Genomic DNA, 25,264 nt, shown 5'->3' on the forward strand with positions numbered 1-25,264 from the left:
GGTTAGTTCGGGTCAGTTCGGGTCAGTTCGGGTCAGTTGAAATCAGGTCAATTCGGGTCAGTACGTTTTTTTTTTTTTTAAGAACCCGATCGGGTATTCGGATCGGGTCGGGTTTGACCCGAACCGATCACAACCCGATCGGGTTTGTAAATTTCAAACCGATCGGGTTTTAATCCCGACCCGAACCCGAAATTTATCGGGTCGGGTCGGATCGGGTCGGGTCGGGTAAAATGCCCACCCCTAGTGGGGGTTACTCGTTGTGTCAATCTCATTATATAGAGAAAGTGCTTCTTAAATTCAATTATTTGAAATTTAAAGAAGCTAATACCCCATATGATTCTAGTATTAAATTACTAGAGAATTCAGGCCGAATAGTAGCTCAACTAGAATATGCTAGTGCAATTGGTAGCTTGATGCATGCTATGCATTGTACGAGGCCTGATATAGCATTTGCAGTTTGCAAAATGTCAAGATTCACGAGTAACCCTAGTGTTGAACACTGGAAAGCAATTGGTAGGATACTTGGTTATCTTAAAAGGACCGTTAATTTGAGTTTGTTTTATAATGATTATCCTGAAGTACTGGAAGGATATTCAGATGCTAGTTGGGTAACCAATACAAGAGACAATAAATCCACTTCTGGTTGGATTTTTACAATTGCTGGAGGAGCGGTTTCTTGGGCTTCAAAGAAACAAACGTGCATAACTCATTCAACAATGGAAAGTGAGTTTATAGCACTTGCATCTGCAGGCAAAGAAGCAGAATGGCTGAGAAATTTGTTGTTTGATATAATGTTGTGGCCACAACCGATGCCATCTATTTCTTTGTACTGCGACAGTGAAGCTACATTGTCTAGAGCTTATAATAAAGTGTATAATGGAAAGTCTAGACATATTAGCTTAAGACATGAATATGTGAAACAATTAATAGCAGATGGTGTTATTAATATTGTTTATGTTAGGACTAATAAGAACCTAGCAGATCCTTTAACAAAAGGTCTTTCAAGAGACTTAGTTAAGGATACATCTTATAGAATGGGATTGAAACCTTTATATAATAAAGTCACCAACGACGGTAACCCAACTATGTAGTAGTTATACCGCTACTCCATAGTTAAATGGGTAATAACAAGTTGTTGTTATGTGACTGGTTTGACACCGAGTAATAAATAATCCCATTCGAGATATTCGGTGCAAATAGCTGCGAGGTTGAGGTTGAGTATTTACTCTTAATGAAGTTCAAGTCTTTTAGTAGCTAAAGACATGATTTGAAACTTCACCTAAGTGAACATAAGAAATGGTGCCGTTTCTAACAAGGTCATGGTTTAATCTTGTAAATGTTCATGAATCCAAGATAGAGCACAAGGCCGGAATAGTGCTAACTATTGGAACACAACTTTGAAATCTGGGATAGCTTATATGTGATGTATCTCCGGTATTTACTTAAGAGACAAAGTTTAATGCTTAGCACACTATTGTCTTGTAAATGCTTTGAAATACACTCACTAATTAAAGGTTAAAATCGAAAGATACCTTTTGTATGTATAAGTTTATCATTAATAAATCTGAAAAATATTACAATCTAGTGGGGATTGTAAGAGAGATTGTAACATCTTTCAAGTTTGTTTGGTTTGATATTCTGGACGAAAACGGGTTGCCGTTTATTGAGAAAACGGCTAACCGTTTAAGTCCAGAGAGCATGTTTTTTGTTCTAGAATAAACGGCTCACCGTTTATGGTGAAAACGGCTTACCGTTTAAGTCCAGAGAGCATGTTTTATGTCCTAAAATAAACGGCTCACCGTTTATTGAGAAAACGGCTAACCGTTTATTTCCAGAAAGTTGTCAATTGGAAAACGGTTAGCAAGATTGAAAAGATTTCAATTGTAAATCGATGCATTTTCAAACCAAAAGAGTTTTTTCGAAGAAGTACCATTTCTAATGGTTGTATTCTTTCAAAAAAACATCTTATTCATAAAAAGAAAGACATACAATAAGATTAGAAATCAGATTTTGAAGATTTCATGCTTGTTCTGGAAATACAATCTTATTTGCTAAAGATTGTATTCAGGATTTGATATATCTTGGGGGTAATTTGCCATTAAAACTCTATAGCAAACCAAGATTGGTGAGGGCAAATAAAACCTTAAAGGAAAGTGTGTAAACACGTCTCAAATCCTAAGAAATTTCATTGTTCTTTGCCTCCATATTCTCATAATTCACCAACACATTATGCATCCAATAACCCCAGCCACACATCTTGGCTCCTGGACAGTGGAGCGTCTCACTATGTTACAGCTGACCTACACAATCTCTCCATGCATGCTTCATACAATGGCTCCAATGACATTATGATCGGTGATGGCTCGAGCCATTACTCATACCGGTTCTTCCTCTCTCCGCACAACTCATAAAACTTTTAAATTGAACAATGTCCTCTGTGTTCCTGATATGAAAAAGATTCTCATTTCCATCTCTCAATTCTGCACCTCAAATAATGTCTCCATCTAATTCTTACCAACTGCTTTTCTTGTAAAGGACATTCGCACGGGGGCAATACTAAAGAACAATGTCCTATGTGTTCCTGCTATGAAAAAGATTCTCATTTCCATCTCTCAATTCTGCACCTCAAATAATGTCTCCATTGAATTCTTACCAACTGCTTTTCTTGTAAAGGACATTCGCACGGGGGCAACACTAAAGATGGCGTTTATGAGTGGCCAGTATCTCCACACTTGCTTGCTTTTTCCAGCATCAAAACAACTATATCCGAGTGGCATCAAAGATTAGGACACCCAGCTTTCCATATTCTGAAACAGATTGTTTCCAAAAATAAACTTGATTTTTCTTCTTCATTTTCCAATAATTTTTCATGTAATGCTTGTTTGAGTAATAAAAGCCACAAATTGTCATTCTCCCAGTCCACCATTATATCTTCTCAACCCCTTGAAACTATCTTCTCTGATGTTTGGACATCTCCAATTATATCAAATAATGGATTTAAATATTATGTCATTTTTGTGGATCATTTCACCCGATATATTTGGTTCTACCCTCTTAAACAAAAGTCAGAAGTCAAAGATATTTTTATTAGATTTAAAGCCATTGTTGAAAAACACTTTCATAAACCCATCAAAACACTTTATTCCGACAATGGTGGTGAATACATTGCCCTTGCCAATTTTCTTTCAACAAATGGTATCTCTCATCTCACTACACCACCTCATACCCCTGAACACAATGGATTTTCTGAACGTAGACATCTTTATATTGTAGAAACTGGTCTAGCATTACTCTCTCATGCATCTCTTCCTTTAAGTTATTGGACTTATGCATTAGCCACAACAGTTTATCTCATAAATCGTATGCCAACACCCACCTTGAACCTTTCTTCTCCTTATGAAAAAATTTTTACAACAGCTCCTAATTACTCAAAACTCAAAATCTTTGGCTGTTTATGCTATCCGTGGCTGAGACCATACACTACCAACAAACTGGACACCCGATCTAAACCATGTGTCTTCCTTGGCTATTCTTTAACTTAGAGTGCTTATTACTGCCTTGATCCATCCACTTCCAAAATATATATCTCTAGGCATGTCAGATTTGTTAAAACTGTCTTTCCCTTCACTAATCTCTCTGCTCCTGCCTCTTGTTCTCCATTACATTCCATTGCTACTTGGATTCCATCACCACTTCGAGTTCCCATCTTGCCTGTGATACCACCACTCAATTCGTCATCTGCAGTTGATGCCCAACAGCAATCCCCACGTGAAGCTTCACTACCACTAGACCTGCCCGCTACATTTACTCAACTAGCATCACGTGACCTCTCACGTCCATTAGACCAGGCCGCCACATTTTCTCCACCACAAACACGTGAACCTTCAAATGCCAGTAATTCTCCACAACAAGCACCACTTATAAGCCCACCCGAGCCTCAGCCACAACCCACCCACACCATGACTACTAGAGCCAAAAACAATATTCGCAAACCTATCACCAAAATGAATCTTCACACTCAATTAACCAAAGGTGATGATCATGAACCAACAACCTTAACCCAAGCCCTCAAAGATCATAAATGGCGTCGGGCCATGTCTGAAGAATATGATGCATTAGTGAGGAATGGCACCTGGGCTCTCGTTCCACAAGATAGCAGTCAAAATCTGGTTGGCTGTAAGTGGGTGTTTAGAACTAAACGAAAATCTGATAGCTCTGTTGACAGGTTCAAGGCCTGATTAGTTGCCAAAGGATTCCACCAACGTCCTGGAATAGACTACCAAGACACGTTCAGTCCCATTATAAAACCGACTACTGTCCGAATAGTTCTAAGTATAGCAGTCAGCCGTGGCTGGTCTTTAAGGCAACTTGATGTAAACAATGCCTTTCTTCAAGGACATCTATCAGAGAATGTATACATGTCACAACCACCGGGATTTGTTGATAAAGACAACCCCTCTTATGTCTGCAAACTCAACAAAGCAATTTATGGCCTGAAACAAGCCCCTCGGGCGTGGTATCATGAACTCAAAACATTCCTTCTCCAGTTTGGTTTTCAAAATTCATATGCTGATACATCACTCTTTGTCTTTCTTGCTGATGGCCACACCATGTATCTTCTTGTTTATGTTGATGATTTAATTCTCACATGAGACAATGATATCACGGTTAATCGCTTCATTTCCATTTTTGCTCGGCGATTTTCCATCAAAGATCTTGGTTTCCTCACTTACTTTCTGGGTGTGGAAGTTATCCCAAACAAACATGGCTTGTTACTCTCACAAAGGAGATATATCATGGATCTTCTCACTCAAACCAAGATGCAAGAAGCAAAGACTGTTCTCACTCCCATACCAACAAGCCCCACTCTCACGCTCACCTCAGGTTCTTCTCTTTTTGATCCCACTGAGTATCGCCAGGTAGTGGGGAGCCTTCAATATTTGCTAATAACAAGACCTAACATTGCCTTTGCTGTCAACAAATTGTCTCAATATATGCACTGCCCCACAACTGAACATTGGTCATTTGTCAAACGACTACTACGTTATCTTGTTGGTACTGTTGATGATGGTTTGCAACTTTACAAAGACTCTAATCTCAGTTTACATGCATTCTCAGACACTTCTCTCAGTTTACAAGCCTTTTCTGACGCTGATTGGGCAAGAGACAAAGAAATTTTTGCTCCACCAATGCTTATGTTGTTTATCTTGGTAAAAATCCTATCTCCTGGAGCTCTAAAAAGCAATGGACAGTTGCTAGATCCTCCACTGAGGCAGAGTATCGCTCCGTTGCAAATACAACTGCTGAACTTAATTTCATTTGTTATCTCTTGACTGATCTTGGTATTTCGCTTCCCTACTGCCCTGTCATTTACTGTGATAATATAGGGGCAACTCAACTCTGTTCAAATCCAATTTTTCATTCCTGCATGAAGCATGTTGCCATAGATTTTCATTTTATCAGGGATCAAGTTCAAAATGGAGCTCTTCGTGTAGCTCATGTCTCTTCTGAAGATCATCTAGCAGATGCTCTTACCAAGCCACTTTCACGCCAACGTTTTCTTAACCTTAAACACAAGATTGGACTTCTCTCCCGAGCTCCATCTTGAGGGGGCCTAATAGAGATAATCAGTTCCGTGACTTAGTCTTTCTCATCAGTTTGTATTATTCAAATGTATTTAGCTGTCATTAGTAGATATAGGATTCAGTTGTAACCTTCCTAGTTTGTAGGATCTTCAATCACTCTTGGTTTTGTATTTATACGGTTGCTTATTCAATGAGAATCAATTCAGTTTTGCACTCTGTTAATCATTACGATCTGAATGATCAAGCACCAATTTAAGTGTTTTGTGAATTCCACCATTAGGCCTCGTTTGGTTGAAGTACAAAAAGATGGGATTGGATAATTTCATTCTAAAGTTATCCTAATGCAATGTTTGGCACCCAAAATTAATTGTAGTACAAAATTGGTGGAGTCCACCATTTTATCCAACACAGTGTCAAAATCTTAAAACGAGGGGGGCTGTGGGATAACCTCCTCGCACTTGGGTGATGACTTTTGCTGGCACTCTTTGTTTTGTAAATTCATTTAGATGATGACTTTTTTTTTGGTAATTTGGTAATTTGGTAACTGGGACATTTGGTAATTTTTTTTTTTCGTTTATGGACTGATATTCTTATTATATTTGTTGATAATATTCTTGTTAAATTTATAATGATATTATTTTGTAAAATATAAAAAAATAAGGGAAGATTTTGCATTTTTTAAATAAATTTACCAATAATTATTTATTTAAGTTAGATTAAATTCCATGTCATTTTAAAATAAATCTAAAATAATTTTGATAAATTAATATATAAGACATATTATTAGTTACTAACCAATCTCATGGCATACCAAACACAAGATATGTTATTAATAGTCCAATCCAACATTGCACTAAACACAATATAGTATTATATATAATCCAGTGTTATCAATCCAATCATATCTTATCCAATCCAGTCCAATCCAATCCGGCATACCAAACGAGGCCTTAGTATATTATGTATTAGATAATTATCTTTAATTTAAGGGTTTTTTTTTACTTTTAGTTTTATTAAAAATTCATTTAAAAACTAATGGAAGTTCAGATATTGTCTAAACCCGTGAAAGTGAGGCCAAAACCTGGGCCGTTTAAGTTTGAATAGATTTTTAGATGGTCTAGACCTATTATAAAATATAGGTTTGTCCTTAGATTTGAAAAAACTCGGATCAAGGCGCAATTTTTCATTCCTATTCAAAAGTTATTGTCAAAATTTATGCATGATTAAATTCGTTTAATTTTCATACTAATTATTATTATTTTTGTTGTCTAAAATGTCAAACATTGGACAGCACTATCACAGTCCTATTTGATATTACACTCAAACAAAAAATAATACTATATTTAATCCAGTTTAATCAAATATAATTTAATCTAATTCAATTATGTCTTCCAAACATAGCCTGTAGGATCCAACTACTTTACCTAAGTAGAAACCTATTATTTTGTTTCTTCTGGAATCAACCATTAGATACTTAGGTTTGAAGCAAGATAATCCAAAGGATTCTAACTACGTTGGAGATGCCAAATATTGACTGCCATTTTATTCAGTTACAGACCATCTGCATTTAGAATTAGGGGTGTTAAGGAAATTCTGGGGAAATTAAGGGGGGTGGAAAAAAAAAAGGCTTAGGAATACGATACTCAAACATGCCAGCTCTTTACAATGGAAGCTGTGGTCGTTCCTTTTTAAAAAAACTACAACATTTTATTAATCAGGAAATATATTCACCTATTATACTCTCACCCAGTTAACCTCTTTGCTACCCCTTTTTATCTATCATAATATACCGTACTAGGGACTGTGTTTAAGTTTTTTAACCAACTTCATCAATGATATTTTCTATCTACTGTCCTTTTTTGTTATAACATTTTACTCTATCTAAATGCTGCCTTAAATTGCACATTGTGATCGTTTTCTTCAATTTACCTCTACACATTTTCTAAGGATCGATGGCCAAAATCTCTAACTCGCTTTCTATTAAGTTTTTAATCCCTTAACAGAAGGAATGATTTTCAGGATGACTAAATTCAAATGATGTGTCTCATTTGATATGAGGATGACATTGAAGATATTTGTAAATAGTCTTATTAATTATTGTCATGCATTAAAAAATAAATAAATTATTGTCATTTGCATTATAATTAAGGCAAAACAATGAGGTTTTGATATTTAACTCGAAGAAGTGCTAGCTCATGTGACATTTAAAAACCGTAGATCAATCTAATTTCAGCCCTTACAAGCACGGCACCAATGCTTGCATGGATGCCATTTTCAGTTTTCAACAATTTTACATCACCAACCATTTATTATTTGCATACATTATGCAATTAGTGGTTGAAAGCTTTAACCACTCAATTGTAACTTTTGTTCAAACATTTGTTTGACCTGCTCATTCCCGAACTATCACGTAATTTTAACTGCTGCGTGTTCCATTCTCAATCGTGGAATTTCTCTAAACCCTAATCCAACGGTAATTTCGGTACATGACAGGCAAGGGGGTTTGCGAGCCTCAATACAACATAGTTGTAGTTTAAAAGGCAGAGATAAGGTAAAATGACTCTAACACAGTGTATTTTATTCTGTAATCGATTGAGAGTGCGTTTGAGAGTGAGGTTGGGCAGCTGTATCTTAAAAGTTACAGCACTAAAGTGTTTGGTAAACACTAACTGCTGTAACTTGGAAGTTATGTTGATATGATTTTTCATTTGCATAATGGAAAATCTATTATATCTTTAATAATTTCATCAAAATTATTATTTAAAATTTATATTTACTATATATTACTAACTTTTATTTCATAGTTATATTTTTTTTTCCACAGCAGCTGTAACTTAAAAGTTACAGTACCTCAATCCCAAACGCACCCTGAATTTTTATTTTTTATCTTTTATCTTATCCATACTTTATTATGATTAGAGATTCCTGATTAAAAACTCACTCTATATATACACATAAACACACACACGCGTATGAAAATAGCTCATCTTGTGATCTAATTGTAGTTGTGTCTAAAATCATCATAAAACTTGCATTTAGTTTGTAATCACAAAGGAAAGTTGAAATAATGTATGAAATTACTCACTCAGCAAAATTATTCATTTTCGGAAACATCATAAATTAATATCTGCTGAATTACTATAGATGCAATTTTACACACTTTAACAAAAAAACACAAAAATATATTTATTACTTAATTTATTAGAATTATCATCAGTTATGATTGTGAAGCATGCATCCCTTTATTTTTGTGATTTTATCTTAACCGTTATTCTATTTAAATAAATTAATGAAAACAAGCAATACAGAGAAGGATTTTTTTTTTCCTGTTAATACGTTATATTACTTATCTAAAGCATTGTTTTATGAAAAAAATATTCTTTTTTTAAATGCTTATTATTTATTATAAATAGGTATATATACATCACCATCCTTTCACTAAAATAAAGCAAAAAGGCAGCAGCCCAGATCTTCAAATTAAACAATGGCTAATCTTCATATTCAACATTCCTTCCTATGCTTAGTTTGCATCATTTTGCTTTTGAAGTCAGATAAGAATTAAAACTCATCTCAATTAATTTATTATCAAATATTTTGGTATATATATATTATATATGCATGCTTCCATCTCCAGGTTTATCTTTTTGTTTTTATTTTTTTTTTCTTATACCAATTCTTCTTCTTTTTAATAAAAAAATAAACCTTTCATTAAAAGGGTCAAAACAACCAATAATACACTATCACAAAAATAAGAATATAAGGTCATAATATACTCAATTATAACACATAGGATAGCGTAAGATAAGACTCAAGCTCACTTCACTATAGATTTTTCCTTTTTAATAAAAAAGAAAAATAGTTTCACATGTTAGGTTGGCATTGAAGAAATTTTACGGGTTTGGCCCATGTTTCCTAACTTAGATTTGGAAAATGAAACCGCAATCCCATTGAAAAAGGAAAACACTGTTATAACCACATATCATAATCAAATTTACAAGATCTTACAGCAACAAAAAAGTAAAGAGATATCTATCAATTGGTCATTTATTTCTTTTCTTTTTTTAATTATGAGTAATGCTAAGATCACAATATTTGAATCTCAGTTTGTATCCCAACTAATTTATTGTTATTATAGTAGTAAATTTATCAGTTATGATATACATCATCCAATAAATAAATAAAACATGTAGTTGGGATATAAATTAGGATCTAAATGTTGGGATTCTTAGAATTGCTGTAAAAATGTACCTAACTTTTATTAGAAGTAGAGATTTTCTGTACCTAATAATTTGGGTGTTCAATGGTTCAAATTCATTGAATTTCATCAAATCAAATACTTATCCATCATCTATTGAATTTCATATTTTAGGATATAACCTGATCCAATCAAGATTGAAAATCCAATATAATCCAACAACTAAAAGCTAAATCCAACTCAATATCAATTCAATTAAAATAAAAATTTACAATCAATTATTCTTTAGAATTTCTAATTACTAACAATAAAAATCAATTGGATTGGATTGGATTGGATCGGATCTTGAACTCTGCTAATAAATAATAATAGACATGGCGATCTTTTACAAAGATTCTCACAAAATCTTTTCGCGGATTTACTTGCATATTTATCCTATTTTCTCAACGAGCATTGCAGAGAACATTTTTTAATAAATGGAAAGTGCTTTTATTATTATAAGGAAAGTGGTTGTAATATTCTTGTTTTAGAGAAAGAGGCTATAATATTCTTCTTTTAGAATCCTTATTTTTTTCAATATAGGAAGATATCATCATCAGCAGTGACCATTAATCCCAGAAGAAAAAGTAAAAAAATTGGTAGCAGCTCAGATCTTCAAACAATGGCTAATTATGCTCTCCTTAGACATTCCCTCTGGGGGCTATTTTTCATCATTTTCATTTTGATTAATTCAGGTAATCAACACTCATCACTCAATTTAATTTATTATTTAGTTTTTTTTTTATTATATCTCCCGATTTATTTGTCATCAAATATTTTTGGGTATGTGTATATTCTTGTTTAATACATATGCGTGAGCTTTTGGAGATTTGCTGTTCTTAAAATTTAGTTTTTTACTCAAAGCAAACTTCAATTATTTTAACTTTAAAAAAGAAAAATGAAACTTGCGATATCATGCCGTGTCTCTTTTTCATCATACATTGTCATTTTCTCTTCTTAATGTTTAGAAAATAGTATGATATCCAAATTTTTATTAAATGATTTTTTTAATTTCACATATTACATTTTGTTAAATGTAATTGTAAATGTAAAGCTGAATATTATTAAAGCTTCAATATTATTACTAGGACAACAATAAAATATAAGTCCAGAGAGCATCGACACACAAACGGAGATTTTTAAAATTTTTATCTTAAGTTATGTGGTATTCATTAGATGTCTTAATTTGATTACAACATTTATAAAATTCTTTAAGAGTGTACGTGTTTTCATAGCCGCAGGGCCGGCACCGGCGGCGGCGATAAACGTGTTGCCGAATTGCTTCGGAAGCTGTATCAGTGTTCAAGAATGCAACACAAATTGCATTGCGAAGAATTTTAAAAGTGGTGCCTGCCTCGGCCTCGGATCTGATTATGCCTGTTGTTGTCTTAATTAATTAGAAACTCAACCCTTAAGCAAAGTCTTGTATTTGCTTCCTCATTTTCTTTGTCACATATGAAATAAGATGGAAGCGAAAATTATTTTTACCTTCAACAATATGGTGCTTTGCTTCAATTCTTATCATAAAATTTTAAGAATTTAATTTGTTATTCTTATTTAATTACTTAGAACATCATAAGTTATTATATCACTATAAAATATCGCCAGTTATATTAGTGTGCTCCCAACTCATTATTACTTTATTGCGCACCATTTTTTACGCTATAAAATACGATCCCATTGAGAATTTTAAAAAAATAATAATAAAAGAGAGATTTATATTTTTATCTCGATCATTAGTTTTGATCTACATTCAATTGGCAAAACAATTTTAGGTGGTGTTTTTTTTTTTCTTTCACTAAACACTAAATAAATATGAATGAGATTTAATATTGAATAAAACAGATATGTATATTTAAAAATTTATTAAAAGTTTAGAACCTTTGAAATCAACATTGATAATGCAATTTGAAAATAACCGAATTTACCTTCAAATATTTTTTTTAAAAAAAAACTTAATCTTTATAATTAAAAAATCCATCTCTTCACTAATTAGTGGGTTTTTAATAACTCGATTAATCAGGATATAACATAAAAGTTATTTTCTTTTGGAAAAGAAAAAAATATATAAAGTCATACCAATACGTGGAAAATATTTGAAGATAAGAGATATTTTCATTTTTTTTTTTTTTGACAAGAAGATAAGAGATATATACACCAAAAGGGAAGAGAAAATAAAAACTCTTGTGGCTCCCATTGTTTCCTTGTTAATCATAAAAAACACCGAAAGCCCGCGCATTCCTCAAGATGTGGACCCACCGAAAACAATAAAATCATTCCCATCACGCGACCCTTGTGCAGCGACCTCCCACCGCCGGGTGCTGCGTGGTCTACAGTAAGCCGCCAACTCCAGCCTCCTTATGAGCGCCGCGTGTCGATCAGGCGTAGGTGCTGATAACTTTCCGCCTTTTGCTCTTTGCTTGTGTGGTGATTCCTCGTTAGAGTCATTGTGTGGCTCAGAATTAAAGCAATAGTTAAATCTGCCCGTGGATATTTCGCCACGTCACTGGCTTCTGTTTTGGCTGTTCCCACTGTAATGATGAGACTTGTTTTGCGCCTACGAAGGTTCTGAAATTCTGATTCTCTCTTGTCGGAACCTGGTTTTTGAATTTTAAAACCGAAACAAGACAAGTGTAAAATATATTTTGGAATTACTATAATGCCCTCTCCATCACTGTGCTTTTTTTTTTTAAATTGAATTACAACCACTAAGTGAGGAGGGTTTAGCTCCCCCAGTTATGGAATCAGATTTTCAAACCATTAATCATATAGTTGAAGAAAATATTAATAATTGAAAAAAAAATTATGTGGGTGGATGATGATGTTAAACTTTACGGAATGTAGTCTGTATTGACTTTGTTTTACTTTAAATTTATATAATTCAATAACATATGATTTCACATAACTAATTATTTCATACCAACAACCTGCTTAAAGAAAATTCTTTCTTCCTTTAGGTATAATCTTCTTTCGGTTTATTGAAATTATTTATTATAAATAAAAAAATATCTATATTTATAATAACATTTTAAATCTATAATTAAGAGAAATATAAAAAAAATTAAATGCTAAAGAAAGTTAAAAAAATGACAGTTCAATAATTATGATTAAAAAATCATATCATTCATTTTGGAGCATTAAGTATTAGAAATGAACCATTGGGCCTTTGATCTAATGGCTAAGACCTTGCACTCAAAACTGTGAGGGCAGCAGTTCGAGCCCCCGCGACGCATGTAGGGGCTTATTCATTTCCTTAATTATGATATATAATTATTTTGAAATGTGAGATAAGTAGACACCATGTAAAAATTTAGACAATGTTATATAAGAATTAATGTAAATCAGTCCCAGTAATTATATGATTATAAATATTAATTATAAATTTTATATAATAATACCCCCTGAATATTAGAGAAGATATTATAAATCTCATATAATGACACTCTTCGAATATTAGAGGGGATAAAAATTTAGACAGTGCTATATAAGAATTAATGTAAATTAATTTCAATAATTATCTGATTATAAATATCATATAATATAATTTATAATCTGAATATTAATGTCATGTAATTAAAAAAAAAAGTGTTAGAAATGAAAAATGTTCAAAACTGTAGAAATATTTTCTCTCATTTCTCTTTGGTTTTCTCAAGTCACTTCTCAATTCTAATGGCATCGGGGTAAATCGGGAAATATGATGTTCCCATGAAACAGTTGTCTTATGCCTAGGAGACCCTGTGACGACGCGGTTTTAAATTCGAAAGATAACGACGATGAGGTCAAATATCGCCACGTGTTGGTCTTCTGATGGTCTTATCAAATTCTTGGTGGAGAATTTGTATGAAATAAGTCATTCACATCACCCAGTTGCAGTTGGTGGAGGAGAAAGATATTTTGAAAGGATTAGGCGGATTAGCCACAAATTTATGATTGTTTAATACATGCCGCTCTAGTTCTAGATGTTCTACACTTGGACGCCTAACCTTCCTTCATTTGTACTCACGGTCATTATTTTATCCTTTTTGTCATTACAACCCCTCATATTTAAGTATTTACATTATGTGAAACCTAAATGAATGGACAAGTGGTGATATTTGGATTAAAAATTGCGAAACGTTTGGATAAATTCCTCATACCACACTTATTATGAGTGAATTAATGAAAGTATCGGTTGAATAAAAATATAACATTAGTTTATATAAATTATATAGTAAGTATAAAAAGTTTTGTATTTCTAACATTATTCATAAATTATAATACTATCGAATCTAGACAATATTTTATTTGATATGATAAATATCTGTTTAGTTTATATATTTTAACTTAAGTATCTGTTTAGTTTTTATATTTTATAAAAATACTCAAAACACATTTGTAGTTAAATATATTACATTCATTTTCCTTACTTTTTTTCCTTTTGACAATAATACTCTTGCAATAGGGTCCAACTATGTTTGCAACTGTGATACCATACCACTATTGCAACATAGTTTTGCCCCATACAATAATATTATTGGCATTCATTAATTTATATATAAAAATCCAATTAGCAAATTAACCAATAAATATCAATACAAAAGAACTAATATTTTTTAATACTTGTGCAATAATCTGGTTAATAATTTATTTATAAATTAATTAATATTAGCTAACTTAAGATAGTGTTTAATATCCTTGCAACAATTTTACTAGTAGTTATTTTATAAAAATTTAATTTATAAAATTAATACTAAAAATAAAATAATAAAATAAAAACTTATGAAAATTTTTATGTTACTTTTAGACTAAGTTGATAATTAGCATTTTTTTCCTTTTATTAATATACTCAAGAAGGCAAGAATATTATTACAAAGGTATTATTATAAAATAAAAGACAAAGTACGGATAAGAATATAATATATTTAACAATAAGAGTTGTATACTTAACAATAAGCGTGTCTTGAGGTATTGTTTTTAAAAATATATGGGCTAAAAGATACTTCAATTAAAATATAAAAACTAAATGAATAATTATATTGATTTGAAAAAGAAAACTTGTATCTTTATTTTTCTTTTTATTGATAAGCTGACCATAAAAATATTACGTATGTTAAATATTGAATACCTAAATTCTTCACCATAGAATGGAAAGCAGTGAAGTAACCAAACTTTTTATTGATAAGCCGACCATAAAATAAAAAATTTATTAATGAAATAACCAAAGTTTTACTATGTTGAACAAAAGAGTTTAAAAAACTCCCACGCTCACAATACTATGACTTTTCATAGTTTTACCTTTTTAAGTAAAAAAAAAACAGCTCCCTAAAATCCATTAATTTAATTAGGCAACCTAATACATAAGCAAAAACTCTAATATACTATTGCCTAACCACAAAATTAATATTTAATTGAAGATTTTTTAATCACAGTATTAATATTTAATAGAAGATCTTTCCTCATTACTTTATTTTTTTTATTTATTCAACTTCTTTCGGTAGTGGGGGTCATTCAGGTCAATGTTTATTTATTTATTTATTTTCAAAGCCAAAGAAAATATCTAAAACCCTTGGGCACCAAATGTATAAATACACAAAAGAGAAGGGACTACGCATGCAAAAATAAATCTGGACAACAAAAACGTTTGAGTAGTTCGAGGTAAACGAGGATTATGTGGACAGGCGAAGTGCATGAGAAAAAGAGGCTGAGCTAGCCAGAAGTATATTAAATCACACAACTTGCACAAAATATCTATATTTATTTATATTTTCATTTACTTTGCAAATAAGTCCCTCTCTTAAAGTTCTCATCAACCACAAAATAGAAACCACGTAGCCTCAGCCCACCAACACCAACACCGCCTTCATTTCATTTTCTCTCCTTTTATTTCTCCTCAAATCTCTCTTCCTCAATCTTTTCCTCACATTCTATTGATTCTCTAAAACCACAAAGATTCTTACGGCCTCCCTTTGATCTCTCTCAACCCAAAGGCAAATAACACATACGATTTTCTTGATTTATTTGAATCTCATCTCGTGAAAATCAATTATAATTTTAAATATTGTATAATATGAAACGAGCTTGCGAGCTTTGCAGCCAAGAAGCGGCCCTCCACTGCGCTTCCGACGAAGCCTTCCTTTGTTTCGACTGCGACGATAGGGTTCATAAGGCCAACTTTCTCGTGGCTCGTCACGTTCGTCAAACTCTGTGCTCTCAGTGCAAATCTTTGACCGGAAAGTTCATCTCCGGTGAACGTTCATCGTCATCGCTGGTACCCATTTGCCCGTCTTGTTGTTCTTCTACTACTTCGACGTCGTCTGATTGTATTTCTTCAACTGAAAGCTCCGCTGCGGAGAAAATGGGCAGAGAACGTAAAAGGGTTCGTGCATGTTCGAGTTCTGTGTCGGATATTTCCGGCGAAAAGGCGGCGGCTGTGACGGATTCCAAGGCGGAGGGTATTTTTGCGATTTGGTGTAGGAGGCTGGGGCTGAATGGTAATAATAGTAATTGTAATTCGGTTGTTGTTGTCTCTTTGGCGAGTCGGGCGCTGGGGTTGTGTTTGGAAAGGACGACGGCGTTGCCCTTACGGGCTTGCTTGGCGGCGTCGTTTTGGTTTGGTCTGAGAATGTGCGGGGACAAAACGGTCGCCACGTGGCCGAATCTGAGAAGGCTTGAGGCGATATCAGGAGTGCCGGCGAAGTTGATCGTGGCCGTTGAGGGGAAGATCGCGCGTGTGATGGCGGTGAGAAGGAGAAGACCCAGGCAGGTCTTGGAGGAAGGATGGGCTGAGTGCAACGTATGAGTGGCACGTGCGAGTTGATGAGTTTTATAGCAATCTGAAATTAGGGCAAGGTGATTTTTGAAAGTTTTATGTTTATTTTATTTGTTTTTGTTCGTTTTAAAATTCGATGGCTTCAGTGGATCTGGAAATTGGAAGAGTCATTGCTGATTAAAAAAAAAAAAAGAGGGGGTGGTGGGGGGGAGGGAATTGAACATATACTGACTGATGTACTAGATTTTAATAAATTATGGTGATAGATTCATTTATTGATCTTAAATGTTTGATTTATGTGTTTGTAGATTCTTTATGGAATTGACATATCTGAAAAATGATCAAGAAGATATGAATTACACTAATAACTTTCTAAGATTATTTGCAAGAACAGTTTTGAAGAAGTTTTGACAAAAATACATTTGTTTTAGATTTCTTGTGCTTTGTATTTCTTGTTCTCAAAAATGAAAGAGTGTCATCAAATTATATATCAAAGTGGATGACGATATCAATGTTTAAACGTATTAACCAAAAAAAAAATTAATTAATTATTTTTTAAGTAATTGTTTTCAGTTGCTCACCTTTTAAGTGGGAATTAAAAAATTAATTTAAATTTCATCTATCTCCTGCGTAAGAAATTATATATATATTTTTAAAATCAATTGTTATAATCGAGTTGTCATCTGGGACAAAGAAATTTTTTTCCCCCAATTTTGATGATAAAATATTGAGATTTTAAAGGAACCTTCTTGGGGAAGAAATGGGTTTAAAAAAAAATTAATTAATTAAAAAAAAAAAACACAACGCAAGCTACTTCTGTAGCATACTTTTTTAATTTCTCTTTTTAAATTCTATCAACCTCCTTAACGAAAGGTTAATAATTTGGCTTTCTGTTTTTTTTTTTTTTTTTTGGTTCAATTGCTTTAAAAAAAAATAATCTCACACAGTAATGCAAGTTAAAAATCATATTATCATGAGTTAATTGCATTTTTCAACGTCATTATGTAAATTTAAAAATCACAATCGATATTTGATGTTTTATATATATATATATATATATATAAATATTTCAGTCCGAAATTTTAAAATACGAAAAAATATAAGAAAATTTTAAAATCACATGACTTTAAAACTTAAAATCGTAAGCCTTTAAAGTCATGCGATTTTAAAGCTTTCTCAAATTTTTCTGCACAATTCCTGATTAGAAAAATATATATATATATATATATATATATATATATATATATTCAATTTTTAATTATCAATGATAATACACATTATAATAAGTTTTACATATCGTCACATATGAATATATGATCCTTCATTGCCAACACAAAGTTTAATATTCAAAATTCAAATAAATAATTCGTTGCTAGCTACTGCCCCATCTCATCTGGGAACCTAGCTAGGTTTCCTTGTTAAATAACAAAATAGCTGATCTGCTCACACGTCCCCATTAGCCATTGCATGAAACATGTTCATCCATCATCGTCTTTCAAATTGATTGTGATTTTAAAATCGGAGGACTTTGTTTTTATATCATAAAACGAGCTGAATCCAGATAGAGCATCGTGTGACAATGCGACTGGTACGTGCTCATTTAAATTAATGAGAAATTTACAAAGGTTGCAACAAACAAACGCAAGATATGAATCCACAACTTGCGTTCTAAATCACAGAATATTAATATATTATATTCAAGGGCTTGATATTTTAACCACAGTTTTGATTAAGACAATGCACCATCCGATATAATTGACCAATCTGTGACAATGAATGGAGTTTCAGAAACTATGCATGTCTCCAGAAACAACACAAACTCTTTTTTTTTGGCCATTGTACATGCGTCAGCTATTAATATATAATATAGAGCCTGCAGGGATGGCCTAGACAAAATCAACCAGTATCAAAACAATTATTAAAGAAAAGCAGGATGATTACTGAGGTTGATATTAAAAATAATGTGAGGATCAAAGGTGCTGCTGCTGTGATTTGAGAGCATGGTGGGTGGGGAAAAGTTGCTTGTGGTTGCAGTTTAAAGCAGCTTGAAGAATCAAATGGAGAGAGAAATAATAGAGAAAGTAGGGTTAGAATGATTGGCCGATCTTTGATTTTTTTTAGTTTAAAAAACTTAGTTTACTTTAGGAAAATTGTCAATTTTCTTCGTATTTAAATAAATATATACTTTTTATTCTCTATTCTTTTTTATAATAGTCAACAACTTCTTTGATATTATAATTTCATAATATTATTCTTATTTTTAATGTATTTTTATTTATATCTATTAAAGAAAATCTTTATAAAATAACCAAAAGTATAAGAATCTTATTATTAATTTTTTATTCATCGAAATATATATTTTTTATTTTTAGTATTTGAATTTTTTTAGTTTAATTTCTATATATATAATTTATTTAATTTACAATGAATATTAATAAATATGTATTTGAAAATAAAAATTATACTGTCGATGGGAGTTTTTACCTATTATAAAAATAATAGGAAGACAAATGGTATATATTAATTTCAATAAGAAAAATTAATAATCTCTCTTTATTTTAGAGTGATGATACAACCACAAATTTTTGTACAAACTTATCTTGTACAAACTGATGTGACATTAATTCATTGGTTGAATGAAAATATAAAATAATAGAAATAAACCATGTGGGCTAAGAGATATTTAATTCAACCAATGAATTAACGCCACATCAGTTTGTACAAAATAAATTTATATAAGAGTTTGTGACTATATCATTACTCTTTATTTTATTCAAACCATAAGTTTCCCTTAAATTATTTTCATAATTGTTGGCTACAACATTGAGATTTTCTTTTTTTTTTTAAGGTTGCTATGTGTGAGATGGGTTGTTTTAACCGTAAATTTATTTCCTTTTTTTTTTTTTGAGGAGAAATTTATTTCCTATTTGAAAACACATTGAATCATGATTAATTTTGGTGGGTTGTAGGGCTGCTACACCACAAAAAAGATGTTTTTGGTTTTAAGGTGATATAGCAGCTAAGGCAGGGCCCTTCTTCATTTATGATTTATATCTTTAGTTGGTTAGAAATTTGATCCATAATCAATCTTGCAAAGTTTGCAAATATTGGAAATCCAAGCCTAAATAATATAAAAAAAGAACAAAAAATGTTCTGGACGTCATGATATCATTCTCTACCTTTAAAACCCAAGGGCAATAGAGTTTCATATTCTCACGCATGCTTGTTGGCAAATGATTACCAGTCACCAGGTTTGATAGTAATATTGTGCGAACTTTAGTAGAAAGTGAATAACATCATATTGAATTAAGGATGAAACGTCAAAAGTTATTAAAATCGAACCTATCTGGTGGTGTAGGATGAGACACGTGATCTCAAGAGTGTGTTATTTAAGAAGGTTGATTTTAATAATAAAAGTTATGGTGCTAGAATCCCACAATCGTGTGGTAAGAAAATATTGGCACAATATATATTTAGAGGTCATTCTCAAATAAAATGATATCAATCCTTCGAGTTGATTAAAGATAAGTCATGTTGCGTCGATTTATAAGACAAAGAAAAAAAAAACATTCATATTAGACACGAAATTCTGTGTATTGAAATTGGTAATTTCACGTCAAATATCATTTTTGAGTATAGATTGTTCTTTGACAACAAGCAAACCAGGCACAACATCATGACCCTTGATTTCATCCACTGCTTGATGATCGATCCAAATGCTCTTGAAGCGTTGTAGAATTCAAATGAGACGGTTCCCGCCAAAAATAATTCATTGAGGCATTTCGTCGAACATTAAGGCAAAACTATCAAACACCTTCATATTTTAACTTTATATCAATGATTTCTTCTCCGTGGCCTCTGTTGCGACAGAGATTGTGATGTCTTCTTGAACTATAGATTGTATAGGCTTTTGGCTTGTGATGTCTCTGATGTAGAAATCGATTCTATAGACTTATGACAGCCAATACATATGCACGGCCAAGCTGCTTAGATATTTCCTAACAATGTCAACAGCTACGTAGGAATAAACCAAGCCAATAGCAAAGAGCTGAAGAAGAATGAAGATAACGACTAGACCAATTATTGATGTTGGAGCCAAGGATGGTCCATTTTCTGGCAATAGGATCTTGAGAATGTTTGAATTAGATTCACTTCCAAACGCGCAACATCCAGAAACTGCAGCTGAATAGAAAGTAACAAAAATTACGGAGTAACACATTAGAAGGCCTTGTCATCTTCCCAGCAGCGTGTGAGGCTAGCTAGAGTTGCCTCTGTTTCAGGTAGTATCCCATTTCCAAAAATGGCAGCTACTATTACTAAGAAAACCTAGCCGATTTTGAAGATTCTAAGAAATTAATAGTCATCTGGAGGATCATTCTTAAAGAGACCTGCATTAATACAAACAACTACAAGGAAAGCGCAGCCTGAGCTAAGATTTACAAATATCTTGTTCCAAGCTTGAGGCCTATTACCATTCCGTACGCTAGTGCCATTAGCTAATTAAATCTTTAATTTTCACCCTCCAGTATGTGCTCTTGGCACAAGCTTGACACAAGTTTTGCACAAACTTGGCACAAGATTTTTTTTTTTTTTTTTTTTGTAGCGTCATTCTTGGCACAAGCTTTTATTCCAAAACTGTGAATTTACGAATGACTTGGAGATATAGAAGAACAAGATTTACTTCTCTCTCAAAAATTGTAAACTATATATCAAAGACGTGTATGCTACACAATTACAAATCAAAATTAATTGCAAATTAGTACTGATCCGGTGATCCCTTTCAGTTTTCAATTATATACTTGTTCTTGGCATTGATTAATTTTCCCTCTTCCATCACTCACAAGCTCAGAAAGCAAAGCCCTTAGCTTCATGCCATAAACCCCTGGCTTGACAGCATCAATATTATTTCCCGAAGCAGAACACAACTCTTCCCCATTCTTTAAACTCTCTACATTCTTCTTCTTTCCTCGGATGGAGCACCAATTTCCCGGTACCACTCCGTTACCAGAGCGATTTAGAACACGGTCATCGATCTTTTCTAGCACAGGATCGTCTTCTTCGAATGGTCTCGCAAATATCGTCGTCTTGTTGCTAGTTACCATTTCTACGTAGTCCGGCAACGTCAGTGTCCGGGGTCCTACATGTGCGGGGCTTTCCCATTTCATGAAGCTGAGATCAGTGTTTATTGTGGAGTTTTGGAACTGAGGAGAGTTGCATATGATTGTGTGGAAGTATGATTCTAGAGGGTATGGTACATTTGTCAAGTACATTAGAAGCTTTCTTGGGAAGTTGTCCCATCCTTGTACACAATACACCATGAAAGATCTTGAAAGAATCATCCATTGTGAGCCTTTTTGACAAACATTCAAGAATGTGAAATGAAATATTAGAAACATTAAAAAAAAATGAAAAATAAAACGCATACAAAGTGATGTCGAAAAAAATATTACTCAGATCCTAAATTCACCAAAAGAAATACAAGTTGGAGTAGATTTTCGAGTTATATTTGGTCGACCTTCAGTTGTACTATAAACATATGTATGTAGATTCTCAATAAACCTTAAATTGTAATATATATGTAGATGGTAATTATTCAACCAAATTAAGAAAAAAAATGAGTAACTAGATAACATGATGAATTTTGCATGATCCAGTATCTATTAATGCTCTTGGTGATGTGATTCATTCTATTTAATTTATGAGTAATGTTAAAGCCACAAGTTTTTGGACAATAAATCAAGGTTTATTAACCAATTTGAAATTTAAAACTTAGTAGCACTAATTTTCTTTTAAAATCTGTTGTATATATGATTTTTCAAATAAAACTAAAAAAATCTCAAAGAATTTTGTCAGAAAGTTTTCTCCTTCAGAAGTTACGTTATATAATTTGTTATATCTCTCTAAGCTTAAGGGTGGTTGGGTACCTAATGAATGAAACATGCAATCTAAGCGATAATACCCCCAACCTGAAGGGAGGTAAATGATTAATTAACCTAATAATAAAAATTAAAAAATTGAAAGGGAACTGACCTCCAAAGATCTTGAAGGCATCTGGGTTTGTTCGAGTTTCTACTGCATATAAAATTGGAGTGGCCTTTTTATAATACAAATTTGGGTCTATAACTATTCTGTTAATCATTAGCCTCCTGCAACAGACCAGATTCTATCTCAAATTGGAAGAAAAAGATGATAAAATTTCTAATCAAGAATATAGAATTTGAAATACCATTTAATTTATTTTGCTTTGTACAATCCAGTGCTTTTAGAGCAACAATTGAACACCATAAACCTTGCATTTAGTGACGAAAAAAATAAGTATTATAGTTTATAATTTAGTTTGCTTACTCCTTCCACCCAGTGTTAGTAGCAAAATCAATAAAGTTGAGATCCCTTGGCAAGAAAGTGAAAGCATGAAGAACATCTGCAAATTGACAACCAAAAGTAACTTGTCTAATGTATATAAATTAACTTAATTAGATTAGTCAAATAACTTGACAATACATCAAATTATTTATCCCACAAGCTATCATTATAGATAATTGAAGGCAGAACATCTAAATGATGTAACATTTAGATTTAGATCCAATGCTTCTTTATAATCTTCTATCATACATACTTATATAACAATATATAGTTAAGATTTAATAAATTTTACATTCTTATCCAAAATCTACCAATTGTATTTTTCTAAAAAAATTAATAAAAAGCTCAGGCCAACATTTAAGAATTAAATCTCACCAAAGCACCTGTTGAGAAATTGAAGCATAATTTATAAAAAGATCAAGCACTATTCATTTGAAAATTATAAATGGATCAAACAATGAATGAAACTAAAGTAGATCAAAACTTACCATCTTGGCTCATAAGTGGATAATCTGAAGGGCTTAAAGGGATGAACCAATCCCAATTTGTACTAATTTTGAGAAGCAAAGCAGCAGCATGAAGTGTGGCAGCAAGTGCTGAGACTCCCATTTTATCAATGGCATAACTTGCTCCCACAACATCAACATTCCCAAAGGCTTTAAACACAGTTTCAGATTGAACCTTCAGAGCCAACTCTGCCCTTTCAGATTCCGGCGCGTCGGCATCAAGCTGTAGCAAGTACTGGTTTCTTGGATGATAGATTGCCTTCAATAGCCTCAACATTTTCTTGCTGTCACCATTGGTGCCACAAATCCAATACGCTAAAATAGGAGGATAGTCAACACCTTTTGATACGTTTCTTCTTGGTACTTGATTATGGGATTTCAATTTAATCCCAGAAGCAGAAAATTGATCGACTTGAACGTTTGATCTTGATAAAGTTGCCAACAAAATTATACTTGAAATGAAAGCTAGAATCCATAGTTGATGACCAGAAACCTTGTAAGAAATTTTGGACATCTTCATAATTTTGATCAATTTGGTTCCAATGATTTTTTTTTTTTAAAAATAAAAAATTGAATATAATGTAATAGTTGTTAACTACCAAACTATGCTTTTGAGAAAACTTCAAATGAAAGGGAAAAGAAATAATTGCAATCAGGAGAGGGAGAGTTTTCAAATCAAGAATTCAACAAAAGCAAGCAAGAGAAATTGTATTCATGATGACAAATGGCACTTTGATTGAGACATTGTTAGGAGCTGCCTCTTTTCGAATGGTTTGTGATGTTTGTTCATTACTTCTCTTTCTTTTTCTAGATTCATTTATTATACTTTTTTTTTTCTTCCTCCATGCATTGGGGTAATAGGTGGACTTTTCATGATCGGCTATAATGACTTCTTAAATTTCTTTTTTCTTAATTGAAAATATGTAAATATTTTTTTTCTATGAATTATGTTATGGTAATGCTGGAGTAAGAGGATTTTGTTAAACATATATTTTTTTCTTTTATATAAGTATATATAAACAACCATCACCTGACAATTAGCTTGGAATGAAAATTTTGAAATAAAATTACAACGATCAATAAAATGAAAGATATGGTGATAAATAATACATATTATATATAGTAATTGTCAGTGGCGAGATTCAAAATTTTATTCCAGATTAAATTAGAATAATTCAATAAAAGAATCTTTTTAGGGATAAATACAGTTTTTTTTATTTTATTAAATATCATTAAAAAAAATTTGTTAATGATCAGTAACAAAAAATATTTTCTTATTAGTGACTGTATTCTAAAAATTATATGGGCCATATGAAATTTTTCAAGGGCCAGCTTAGGCAAATGAATTGTTTTTAGGAGTGGAATATTGCTGCTGCACTATTTTTGTAAAATTCATCCCACTTTTAAAACATTATTATTATAAGTTCTCATTATTTTTAAGATATGCAAATCAGTAAAATGTTTCGATGGTTAATCAATTGAATCTTTTTTATAATTTTTTAATATAAGCATTTTTTTATCATTAAGGTTGCTTTAAAATAAGTTTATATGATTATTTTATACTAATAATATAAAGTGAGTAAATTATACCAGAAACATGAGTTATTATATCTAATATTTTTAGTATTTATTTTATTCAATTAAATCCCCAAACTTATTTGTGTTTTTAAAAGACAATGTAAACTTATCATAATTATTTCCTGAGGGAGGTGGGTTTATAAAAGTTAAGTGACAAAAATATCATCGTCCTTTTTTTAAGATCAAGAGCTGACAGCATTTTTTCCTTTGGAATTTCTTTCAAGAATAGTACGTCTTTATTCAAACTATT

At 32.1% G+C, this 25,264-nt stretch overlaps 2 protein-coding genes across 3 annotated transcripts; one reads left to right on the forward strand and one right to left on the reverse strand.

Annotated features, from left to right (window-relative positions):
* The first annotated feature begins 15,586 nt into the window (after positions 1-15,586).
* Positions 15,587-17,009, forward strand: LOC102616615 (B-box zinc finger protein 32-like). The gene has a single exon (XM_006465108.4). The coding sequence runs from the start codon at positions 15,866-15,868 to the stop codon at positions 16,595-16,597; it is 732 nt and encodes a 243-aa protein (XP_006465171.2). The 5' UTR covers positions 15,587-15,865; the 3' UTR covers positions 16,598-17,009.
* Positions 17,010-21,059: 4,050 nt separating this feature from the next.
* Positions 21,060-24,195, reverse strand: LOC102616915 (beta-glucuronosyltransferase GlcAT14A-like). Of its 2 annotated transcripts, XM_006465109.4 has the most exons (4): positions 23,419-24,191; positions 22,913-22,988; positions 22,598-22,713; positions 21,146-21,917 (listed from the first exon to the last, which is right to left on the reverse strand). In XM_006465109.4, the coding sequence occupies exons 1-4, from the start codon at positions 23,954-23,956 to the stop codon at positions 21,355-21,357; spliced, it is 1,293 nt and encodes a 430-aa protein (XP_006465172.2). In that variant the 5' UTR covers positions 23,957-24,191; the 3' UTR covers positions 21,146-21,354. The 2 variants fall into 2 exon arrangements, with proteins under 2 accessions (XP_052299919.1, XP_006465172.2); XM_052443959.1 differs by lacking the exons at positions 22,598-22,713; positions 22,913-22,988 and having other exon boundaries at positions 21,060-21,917; positions 23,419-24,195.
* Positions 24,196-25,264: the final 1,069 nt, after the last annotated feature.

The sequence above is a fragment of the Citrus sinensis genome, chromosome 7 (genome assembly GCF_022201045.2).
Source record: "Citrus sinensis cultivar Valencia sweet orange chromosome 7, DVS_A1.0, whole genome shotgun sequence".
Lineage (NCBI taxonomy): Eukaryota > Viridiplantae > Streptophyta > Magnoliopsida > Sapindales > Rutaceae > Citrus > Citrus sinensis.